This window comes from Acipenser ruthenus, chromosome 15, assembly GCF_902713425.1.
Source record: "Acipenser ruthenus chromosome 15, fAciRut3.2 maternal haplotype, whole genome shotgun sequence".
In the NCBI taxonomy this organism is placed as follows: domain Eukaryota; kingdom Metazoa; phylum Chordata; class Actinopteri; order Acipenseriformes; family Acipenseridae; genus Acipenser; species Acipenser ruthenus.
The window spans coordinates 9,715,748-9,728,026 of record NC_081203.1 but is presented as its reverse complement, the minus strand read 5'-3'; the positions used below and the strand labels follow the sequence as shown (position 1 = coordinate 9,728,026).

Genomic DNA, 12,279 nt, shown 5'->3' with positions numbered 1-12,279 from the left:
AATGTGCCGGGGCCGGGGTCATGGCCATGTGTTCCAAAGCGGCCGTTTTTAAGCTTACTTTGTAGCTTGAGAAATACAAACCAATTGGTAAAATGATTTATAATCAAGAATTAGAAATGCATGAAGCTAACTATTTATAGATATGAGCTTGCCAGCACGCCACACAGTGCAGCAGTCTAAAGTGTCTTTCATTTTCAAGTTGGATACTTTTTGGCCACTGCACCAACACATTGTGTCCACCTGTGAAATCAATCGATCACTCACTAATTCTGAAAAATGTAGGCCTAAAAGATACTTTTATGAGACGATTATCTATTCATGGATACCAAGGGGCATGACGGGTACAACGAAAGTTGTGTATATGTACGCCTGTCCGTGTTTTAAGTAAACTGTTCATTTTCCAACACTGAAAACATGGCTATGACTTCACTCTGTGATATTTTGCCTGATCTAATTCAACTGAAAATTGTGATTAATAGCCATCAACATTTGTACTGTAATTTTTTTAAATTAATAATATATATTCTGTGATAAACAACCCTAGCAGCACTTGAAAACAATGGACAAGATTCAGATAAATTCTTTCTCGTCTTGTGTATAGTTATCATGGCGATAAATATGAAAAGTGTGTACATCCCCTTGCACCTACAAATATAGCTTAGATTAAAAATAAAAAGACAAAACTTTGCATAAGATTCACATTTATTTTTCAAGTTGTAAGACATTGTAAACATGCTTTTAACACTTATTGGTCACATATCCCACAGGTAGTTAAGCTGCAGTGCAGTGCTCACAGACACTCACAAAGCCATATTTCTGGGATATTAAAAAACAAACAGTGCTGTTATACAGAGCATTGACTTCAAAGGCAGCGGTGACGACATATACAGACAACTTCAAAATAACACCCTACATCAGTGCAGAAACTGAAACAATGAAATAGATATGCTTCAAACTGCTTCAATGTTTTATTGAAATATGTTGTATGTTGAATGTTATCGTCAACAACTGTACATTCAGCTGTCATAGAATTATGAAGCGTGACAATGTTTCCCTGAATTTTACAACATTTTTGGTGCTGTTTACTTAAGAGACACACCCCTTCCTTGTGACACATTCTTTAAAGAACCAATCAGCGTACCCGTAACAGTTTAAAAAATAAATGCTGGTCAGTCAGGATGTGTCACACGAACAGGTTACATGTTTTAAATTTTTTTTTTTTTTTAGTATTTAAAATGTAATTTCATCACGAATAATTCAACTGCCTAGAAAAGTTTTAAGTCTTTACAAGTAGTGGTATGCGTGGTAGGGAGAGCAAAACTTTCAAAAGTAATACAGTATTAGTTACTTTCACTATGATTGACAATTTATCTAAAAAGATCTACTTCAAAAAGTGCCAATTGACACAATGAAATAAACACTTATTTAAAACCCGTTCTAGAAATGTTTACAATAATTTATTTTGTGAAAATGAACACACTGAACCCAGATTAACCAAGTACTAAAATGTAAACAGCAGGACATGGAAAAAAATATTATATATTATTGTTTAAATCCTGCCAAAAGCAATACATGTAAACTGCTCTTCTAAATGAGCTTCTTTCCTGTAACATTCTGGGATGTGGAAGCATCTTACATGAACAACACATTCATCTGTTAAAGGATTTACACACTTAGAACTGTGTATTAAAAACAGTTTAGCAGATTACATGTGTGGAAGTATCATATATGAACAACATCATATACACCCAACGCAGTAAAGAAACAGTCAGTTACACACACATATTCTCCTTTGTTACAGCTGAAGGGTTTGGTGTAGTTATGAGTTCAATAGGCAAGGTATATGTAAATATTCAGTTTACACTGAATATGGATTTAATGGATGAGGTAGGGTTATAATGTGCTTTAGGCAAAAAAGCGAGAAAATAATGTTTCTACATTTATGTATAGGGAAAGGTTGATACCAAAATTAAAAGAGGTGGACTTGACACAGGAGTTTCAATAACAGCGAAAATTCTCAGCATTTTTCACCTGATCTCTTTATGACAATAAACAACAAGATGCCACACAAGAGGTAGTTTCAGCATTGAAATAGGAATCAATTTATGCATCAACTAGAATAACACATTCCACAATTAATAATAATAATAATAATAATAATAATAATAATAATAATAATAATAATAATAATAATAATAATAATAATAATAATAATAAAAGAACAGGCAGTGTCAGCTGATCTGGAACTGCATGCCTGAGCGCTCATTTGTACATGCATTGCACTTCTTTCATGAACTTTTAAGGAACATCATGCACAAGCCCAGGATATGGCAGGATTATTCAGCAAGACTAAAGTGGGAATTCTGTTAAATAAAACAAATTGTAGGTACTGGGGAGAAAGCAATTTATCTAACGAAATTGATCTTGGGCAAAATTTGAAATGTGACTGGTGACAATTTGACAAAATAATGGACAACTAGCCTGCAATAACCTAGAATTTACTCTCTGACAAAATGACAGTTTGTTTGGAAATCCGGTTCGCTCTGAGCTTGCACAGAATCTTAGAATAAAGTTGCATCCTCGGTTTGGGCTGCAGTTCTGATGTTTCTTAAACAGTGCATGAAAGAAGCTATCAACCCAAAGCTTGGCTCCCCAGTGGACCAGTACATATAAAGATCCCTGAGCTACAAACCCACCCTGCAAGCAAGGAGGTATGGGCCCATGGAGAACCAGCCATGGGGTTCTTCAGCAATGTAGCATTACTTTGTTTTACACTTTGTCAATAATCTTATACATTAGTTCAATAGTTTTCCTATACAGCTAGTCCGCCCCCCCCCATCGTTCCCACACATACTTTTTTCTGCCCTCGGCTACATGGCAGGAATGATTGCCGTTTATCATCCTGAGAAAAACAAGGAGATACATCTTCACAGACACCTAGCTTTAATTAGCAAATTAATACAACAAAAACAACAACAGAAATAAAACCCTTCACTTAATGAAAACAAAAAAGGAAAACATTCACAAATAGGTTTCAAAGTAAGGAAATAAAGAAATTCAAGTTCAACAGAAGTCATGGATTTTAAGGAACGGATTGGGTAAACCCTTAAGTTAAAATCACAGTTCTACAGTACTTCCGCTTGTACATTCTTGAAGCATGCAGCTATGCAAGGACACTGGAAATCTGTTCTACAAAGTGGCAGTAAAGGCTTTTGTAACACAGTGAAACATCTTTAACAACTGTTATGCCAGCTTCATCTTAGCGACCATGTATGTGCATTAAAAATGTGCATTTATCATTGTCTGGTGCAAACATTACAATTGTAAACACTGTGCTATGCAACTTATCTTCAAAACTCAATATTTCCTTTCCCATCTACTGTTTATACATGTATTATGTTGTTCATACTAATAAGCACAAACCCTTGGCACCTAACCCTGAAAACACATTTTATTCCCATGAATTTTAACCAAGTTTTTCTTTATAAACCTCAAGACCTAAATACCCTTCAAACCCATTTTAATAAGAAATGCCTACAAAAGGACCTAAACGTCTCCAAATCTAATCTAGCACACCTTAAACTACTGTACTTCAGCAACACAATACCTGAGTAACTTCAGAATGCAACACAACACATTCACTTTACCCTGTTCAAAACACAAGTCATAAAAAGGACCTGAGAAAGCATAAACAAAACAACAACAACAACAACAACAACAACAACAACTGGTAGGGACCAGTTGTTCTGCATAGCATACATGAGTGCAACATGCCTTCATATCTACCTCCTCGGATTCATTCAGGAGCTGGACACACAATGTTATTGGAAACTTGGAAATGCCTACTTTGTACTGAGGCCTAACAAGAAAGGCCTGAACCACATTCTATTCAAATCATTACTGTGATTCAAGAGGTTGCAAAGCACAGCCATACTAGAACAGGACTAAAGCCCACCTACAGTAAGAGGCTGAAATAAATGAAGGAAGGCAGAGCTGAAACAGTATCTTAAATGCATACAAGCCTTTACATTCTTTCAACAAGGTCATTCTGCAACAGCACCGCCTTTAAGAATGCACTTTGCTGCTGTTAAAACACGGGGCATAGCATTTTCTAGCTGTGGTTAGGGAACATCTTTTTCTTTTTTTCTTGTGGATCCCAGTCAAGTTTTCTTTTTTTTTTTTTTTGAATACCTGTATTTATTGGTCACATTGTGTACTCTGCCTTTCTAACAGCTGAGTGAGGTAGAACTGCACATGGAGGGATTTTGCATTTCAATTCTGGATTGAGACCGATAACAAAACCACCTTGTAGTTCATTTTGATCATTATTATTATTGTTATTATTATTATTATTATTATTATTTATCAACAGCATTAATAACAGGCAAACAAATAAAAAACAATTGTTACCCATAGATTAATAAAAGTTTTTTACGGCTGTTTATTTAAACAAATTAAATTCTGATAAATCAAAAGTAATTTACTTGGGGCTTCATTCGGCTTGTGTTTGTTTGGTTTTCCATACAGACCAAAAGTAATTAAAGGTGCAGCTTCCCCCAAAATATTATTTGCATATTTATTTAAAATATCATCTGGTCTAGACGTTGCCTGTAAAATGTTAAAAAGCAAACATACCACCAAGCAGAAAATGTGCTGCTTACTGAGTTAAAATAGAGCTTGAAAATACCCTCCTGCTTGTGCGAGTGGCAGCCAGAGCACCAGAGCATGCCTTCTTGACATATGACGAGGCTGGTAGCCTACAAGAGTACAGGAAGCTTGTATCCCTACTGTTAGAACTACCGTTGGGGTAGGTAAACAAATTGGGCATCTGCAGACATATACACTTCTATTGGGGTGGACAATTGATCAGGACTGTTGCAGCTTGAAGCCTCTTTGGTTAAAGAGGAACAACAACTCTTCAGAATGAAATCTTCAAAACTGAGAGCACTTACCATTATTCCCATTTGAAAGATAGCTTGCTGTTTAGGGATTTTTTCAGCCAAGGAAGTGTAAGTGTACCAGCAAATGATACAAAAGACAAACATGCAAACAACAGATAACATTAAACACATTCTGAATTGGTCGAATTGCAAAGACTGTAGTATCTTTGGCAAACAATTAGCTGTGCAATGGAACTAGAAGATGGCAGCTTTCAGACACAGACCATATGATGTCGAAGAAAGCACTTGACTGGGAGATGTATTAAAAGCAAAATGGTACCATATTCCTGAGGTAGTCTTAATAAAAAACACAATTCAAATATTTGTCTCAGCCCCTACTCAGAAAGAAATAAAAATCAAAAACAAAAATATAAAAGAATAACTAGTCCTAAAAATGGCAACACTGTAACAATTTAACACTGAACACACTGTAAACTGCAAGAACAATGCATTTTCTGCATTTTTTGTACAGAAGCATGTGCACTGTGTTGAAGATCATACATTCAACTCTGTCGTGAAATAAATATACAAGAAAAAAAGTAAAAAAACAGCTGCTTGTCACATTCCTGGGGAGTCCCCCGTCCCCCCGCCATTTGTATCAGTTCCCTGCTGGAGGCAGCGCTGGAAGGCAGTGGAACTGGAGGCCTGGAGCTGCCCTCTTCACTCTTTGGTAATGCTGGACTTGCAGGAGTGTAGGACTGCTTTGAACAGCAGAGGCAGTTGCTCCAGGGGAACATTCACCATTTTTCCTAAGGAGAGAAAAACACAGAATCAGCAACTGAGCTGACAAAAGTTACACACACTAAAGGACAACCTGCAAAGCTGAACATTAAAGGATATCACTGCCTAACGCATATGAAAACATACTATTCAGATTGTTGGCCCACATGGCAATGAAATGACAAAACAGGGACAAGCAATAATAGGGAAGAGATTACAGGGTTTTTTTTTTCCGCTGAATGACTGTTTTCCGTTTTTTATTAATTTAATTTTTATTTTTAGCTATTTTCAAGTTATAGGTAAATCGTTTTTTTTCAGGGCTTTCACTTGTTATATACTGTTTGAAAATATTGTTTTCAGTTACTTTCGTTTTTTTCTGTCACAATATGTATAGTAGGGTAACTCGACAGTACTTGCACATGTTTCCTGTGCTGTCTTCCACAACTAAACCCTTACGGGCACATTCTTCTGTGGAGGCATTCTTTTACATTTCGCCACAATTTGCAATTCTGCTTTAAATTCCACAAGCGTGTAAATACTGCCTGTCGAACTGGAATATAGCTTTAAATCTCGCCAGCAAGAACAATCCTCCGTTCCTTGAAATCTCATTTTAAATCTCACAAGCGTGTTACAATCCTCCAATAGAAATGTAGGAATTTGCTGCTACTTGGTAGCTGGGGTGGGTTTAAGTATTCAGAACGAATCAATACAAGTCCGAAATACAAGTCAGGAAGAGTTTATTGGATGTAACCAATTTCTTTTTTTTTGTATCAGGGGTGTTTTATAGGTTTTTATCGGTTAAAACCGAAAATCAGAAGCCCTACTTATAATAAAGAGGTCAGTGTAACATTTTTTTTGTTGTTTTTAAGTTATATGAATATATTCATAAAAAATTACAAATACAATTTCTAAACATTATTTTAAACAGTGCTTTGAAAGTGAAAATTAATTCTAACCCTCTCTATAACAGTTACAAAAGGTACAGTATTAGCTTACTATATGCTCCTTGATAGCCTGTGTATGGATTCTTTTGAATACCCCAGATAACTAAATCTATGAGTGTGCTTTAAGCCCCTTACCGCTTGAATTTATTTATTTATTTATTTTTAATTTAGTAGTCACCAATTGATTTTACCCTGTTTTTTCTCCCAATTTGAAATATCCAATGCATTTTAGGCTCAGCTCATCGCTACCAGCTCTTCGCTGACTCTGGAGCAGCGATGATGAACACACATTGTCCTCCAAAACGTGTGCCGTCAGCCGACCGCTTCTTTTCACTTTGCAGGCCCACCATGCAGCCAACCCAGAGCTACAGCGTTGGAGGACAATGCAGCTCACAGGCAAGCCTGCAGGCACCCGTCCAGTCTACAGGGGGAGCCGAGAACACCCTGGCCGACCTAAGCCCCCCCGTCCTGTGCGGCACTCGGCCAATTGTGTGCTACCCCCTGGGAACTCCCATCCACGGTCGGCAGTGGAATAGCCTGGACTCGAAACGGCGACCTTCAGGCTATAGGGCGCATCCTGCACTCCACGCGGAGCGCCTTTACTGGATGCACCACTCAGGAGTCCTGCTTGAGTTTAGTTTGAGCAGTGATGGGAAGTTTGAACGCAGTCAGTGCTGGCGATCCCCAGCCTGAGCACCACCGCTCTCATTAGCTTTGAGCAGTGATGGGAAGCTTGAACGCAGTCAGTGCTGGCGTTCCCCACCCTGAGCACCACCGCTCTCATTAGCTTTGAGCAGTGAGGGGAAGCTTGAACGCAGTCAGTGCTGGTGTTCCCCACCCTGAGCACAACCGCTCTCATTACCTGCAATGTAGCGGATCTCAGGCAGACACATCATGAGCTCTGGGAAGCGCTTGGGCTGGTGTGGATACCTGAACTCTGTGTAGTCCTGGCACACGTACCAGTAACGCTTGTTCAACTGCTCCAACTGGGACACATTTGTGAGGCCTCGGATATCTGCTTAAAGAGACGCCAAACCATTGCTTTAATAAGCATGTAACATCACAAACGCTATCATGGTATATCATTTACTAACAGTATTGTTGACTTTGCATCACTAGGATTTAGAGCTTAGGGAAGCATTGCTCTCCTGTTTCTGCATCACTTTACATGTATTTAAAGTGTGTTAATCTGCCACCTTTTAGGGATAAAGATCTTTTACAGCAAATCCTTTGCAGTTGTGCTCAAGGGGCATTTAGACCCATATTCCCTGACATTACAATGGCAAGTATAAGTGAATGAGATAGGGAACACCCTCACTGTAACTATATTTGAATCAATTAAAACATGTATGTTTGTACAACCAAAAAGGAAAGCATATGTCTTATAAATCAGAACAGTACAGTTATATTTTGCTTAATTCATCAGTGCGGCATTTGCGGCTTCCCTCTTTGGAGGTGCTGGTTTGCAAGGTCTACATAATACAGCACCTCAGTAGAAAGAGAGGGGTGTTCCTATAGAGTGGTAACTATGCACTGGACTGGTTACGAATCCCTTCATTACCTTGATTAAGGAAATTAATGGCCTTCATGCAGGCATACTCTTCATTGCTGACCTTCAGCTGATTGAATTTCCGAAAGAGGTATATCAAACGCTCCATCACCTCCATGCCATCCTCGCTAAACCTAAACAAAGAAAAAGAAAAACCTTTCAGCCCATCTTGCTTGTTTGGTTGTTAGTAGCTTATTGATCCCAGAATCTCATTAAGCAGCTTCTTGAAGGATCCCAGGGTGTCAGCTTCAACAACATTACTTGTCAGCTTCAACAACATTACTAAAATGTTTAAAAGGAAAACCCATATTGCCCTTCCTGGTGTTTTGCTATACAACATTAAAACACAGTGTACTTAAACCCCCTTAAAAGAAGTGTTTCACCCCTTATTAACATTTTATAAAATACAATAGAAATGATTGGGGTAGCTGTATTAAGATCTGCAGCTAGGTTTAAAGGAAAGCAATTTGGGATTGTCCTATACATTGCAGGTGCAAAACTGCAAGGACAGTCCTTGTAATGAACCAAGTGGAGAGACTCAGTTGGCAATAATAAATTCAACCTAACTGCAGGAATTAGTTACTTTTCAAAATTCATAAAGTATCTGTCCAAAATATTTTCATGTCTTTCTTTTCTCATGTCTTCCTCCCTTCCACTCAACAAAGCTGGTCTGTTCATTTCACCCCAGACCTCACTCCTCCACACCTCCTCTCTATGCGGTGTTAAACTGCTCCAGCACTACAACTGCAACACAGTATTCTACACGAGGTAGCAAGCTGCATTGGAAAAGAAGGGGCCCCCGTTTTATCACAGCTGAAAGGAAAATAAAGCTGACAATGTTACTAAATTAGTCTGAAACAGCGCAGGTGGTTAATTTAAGGACTCCAAAGTCAACCTAAATGCATATTTTTAAAACATCTTTAAATCTTCAGGTTTTTGTTTTGTAATAGGTTCATTTAATCTGTGCTGTCCTGGTTGCCTATGGGGTCCCTAAAACCATTTGTTTTTGGGTTGTATTCAGTAAGAAATTCAGTATTTATTTTCAGTACAAAATGCTCAAAAGCTCTTGTCACATTTCAAATAAGACTTTAGCAGTATTTACAGTAGTAATCAGATAAACCATACTGGACAGTTTCCACTATATGAAGCAATGCAGCATTAAATCACCCATCCTTTCCAAACATACAGATTAGCCGGAGAAACAGAAGCCATAAATCTGATAGAATATTAGGGGCAGAGGGTGAAAAAAAAGATAATTCAGGCATAATTTACCAAGAAAGAAAACATTGATCTAATAATTCCAAATGTATGCACATTTTAAGACAGCGATTGTCCTTGTTCCTGATACTGGTGTTATATTAAATTTACACTGTTTCTAGTTTCTCCCTTGTACAATGCCTCCAGTGTAATAGGCTTTTAAAGATAGGGCCCTGTTCAGTCAAAGGAACATTTTCAGACAGGAATAAAACTAAAAACAACCATTTACCTGCTCGCTCTGAAACAAAGTTTTTGTTTTATTCCTATTTGAAAACGTGAATTTTGCCTTTGCTTTGACTGAAATATATTAGAATTAAAATAAATATTGATAGGTACTTTTTTGTGCTTATCTTTGTTTTGTGCACGTTTCACCATTTCTTGGATGTAATGTTTAGTCTCTTCCTTGCTTTTTTTAAGACGTTTTTGCATTGTTTTAGTTGTGTTTTGGTCTGGCTTTCACCCACTCCCTCCTGTAAAAGAACATGTCCAGCTGTTGTCCTCAAAAAATAGTTACTTCTAGCCACTTACTCGTAATCAGCGGGTCCTCATAATCGCAAAAGTAAGAACTGGTTCAAATATTTGTATAAAAGTATCGGATTATAGCCAATCAATTTGAAACGACTATATGAGGCTCGGGTGGTATGATAAATGTTGGGTGAAGATTGTGTGAAATTAAGCCAGTTATCGTGCTCCCCATGTAGAGTGTGACAGAGTCCGATGGACACAGACACGATTAGACAAAACTGTGAAAGAGAAAGGCTGACGTGACAATGCCAGTAGAGGTATGTTTCTGTCAAAAAGCAACGTTACAGTTACCGCTAGCAGTTCAAATGGCCCTTCCAGCTAGGCATATCTCTTTATAGGCATAACTGTTACATCACTGTAACAGACAAATATGTACCAATTGCAATACTGTATCATGAAAACTTACTCACAGAAGCAGATGTACAATAGAAAACACTTTTTTTTTTCTTGATACTAGTATTTCTGAAAAAGCTTTATGAAAACTTTTGTAATTCTGTACGGTAACTGCAGTTGTGTCCTCCAACTCCAAGACTGGTATTCATTTTAAACGACATTACATTCAATTAAAACTACGTACATTTGTTTTTAAATCACATGATTGAAGGAGAATAAAATCCATGCTTCTTTTTTCTGCACTGATTTGTGACTGCTTGAGGTAAATTACCTTTCAACTACAGTAGAGCCCTTCATATCTGATTGAATTGGTTCCAGGGGTCCAGCGGATATGTAAAAATATCCTCAGTGAAAGTCGGTATATTACATTGCAGTTGCTTTATTAACATCGGCGCATTATAAGGTTCTACTGTAGTTTGGTATGCTGGGTAATGTGTCAGAGGTCATTCGTACTGGCCCCACCCAATCCTCCAAGGTTCTGAGGCTGAAAATGTACTGACTTTAAAAGAGCAGGGTAATGTTACACAAATATAACAAGGTTGCTTCCCTTTGAGACTTTGCTTTAAATGTGGAATGATATGTAATGTATGATCATTAAAAGTGGACAATGACTTGTTTACACTGGGTAGCAATATGTATATGTGGATTTATTTATAACCATGTCTAAATGATTGCTATAAATACACTTCATTTTGCGAGAAGAGTGACTGCTCAGATAGCGAAGGTCAAACAGGGCATCTGATAATGCTGTTTCCTGAACATTACATCTTCCAAACTGCTCTAGAATATCAACTGGTGAAACCAAATACATCTTTCCTGAGCACGTAATCACCATTAATGATTTGGTGCTCCCCTGATAGTGCATTTCAGTGTCATGGCCAATGTAGTCATTACTTTGAGTCAACATGAAGCAGGAGGTCCTGAAGAATAAGCAGTTTTGCATCGTAAATGAATGTGAAGGGGATAATCCACGCCATTCGGTCACCCCAAAGAAATACAAAGCAGACCGACATGAGCCTGCGATAAGCACAACAGCATACTGTATATCATTAGATTTGTATCATGTGATAAGTCAATGCTGAAGATTAGGCAATTGTAAACATAGAAAACGTGTTCCAATCAAAGTGCCATTGCTCGAAGATGCATTATTAAATCACCACCATTAAGACTGGGGTTTTTAAAATCTAGTTTTCTAATTCAATTATACTGTGAAACACACACTTAATACATACATTAAGGGCATGTATTTGAATTGCTCATGCTTACCTGTGCAGCTCATCGGAGGAGGAGGGCGTGTATTTGAATTGCTCATGCTTACCTGTGCAGCTCGTCGTCGGAGGGTGTGTATTTGGAGGTGACGGTGGCCAGGTCTCCAAAGATCTGTGTGCTGTACACTGTGAGGCAGGACAACAGCAGCAGCTCCTGCCACGTGGAGCTCAGCAGGCAAGTGTAGTCTTTGATTGACAGCTCGCAGAAAAAGGGCAGCTTCTTGATCCAGGCTATCTGCCTGAAGAGCAGCTCATCCGCCAGCCGGCAGAGCAAGGCGAAGAGCTCAGCCTGCGTCACTTTGTAGCTGAGACACAGACAATGTATATTATAAAACAGCAGAAAGTGCTTGATGAGTGGATAGCTTCTTCAGCTTGTACTGTATATTATTTTACCTAGATACCTTGTACCTAGATTATTTTGTTGGAAGTATAAAACACAGAATGCGGCTGGTACGTTGGGCTAGAGTCTCAAAGTTTGTTAAAGGAAAAACACACCCAATATCAATCAATCAATATAATCAATTTATTTTATATAGCGCCTTTCATAGTGGACCACCATCACAAAGCGCTTTACAAGATGCACAAAAGCAGAAATAAACAATTCAGACTTAATTAAAAGGACCTGTAACAGTGTTTCTTGTTTGTTTAAGAATTGTATTGGGGTTTGTCCTTTCAGAAATACA

General features: G+C 38.0%; 1 protein-coding gene across 5 annotated transcripts in view; it reads right to left on the bottom strand.

Annotated features, from left to right (window-relative positions):
• Nucleotides 1–684: 684 nt before the first annotated feature.
• Nucleotides 685–12,279, bottom strand: part of LOC117422123 (nuclear receptor subfamily 6 group A member 1-like) — a 216,344-nt gene continuing 204,749 nt past the window's right edge. For 3 of the 5 annotated variants that reach the window (XM_058987152.1, XM_058987154.1, XM_058987150.1), the window contains 4 exons: nt 11,647–11,901; nt 8,166–8,287; nt 7,467–7,622; nt 685–5,689 (listed from right to left, as the gene is read on the bottom strand). In XM_058987152.1, the coding sequence (XP_058843135.1) occupies nt 5,601–5,689; nt 7,467–7,622; nt 8,166–8,287; nt 11,647–11,901 (622 nt within the window). In that variant the 3' untranslated portion in view covers nt 685–5,600. The remainder of the gene's footprint in view (nt 5,690–7,466; nt 7,623–8,165; nt 8,288–11,646; nt 11,902–12,279) is intronic. The other 2 variants (XM_058987153.1, XM_058987151.1) reach the window with 1 other exon arrangement.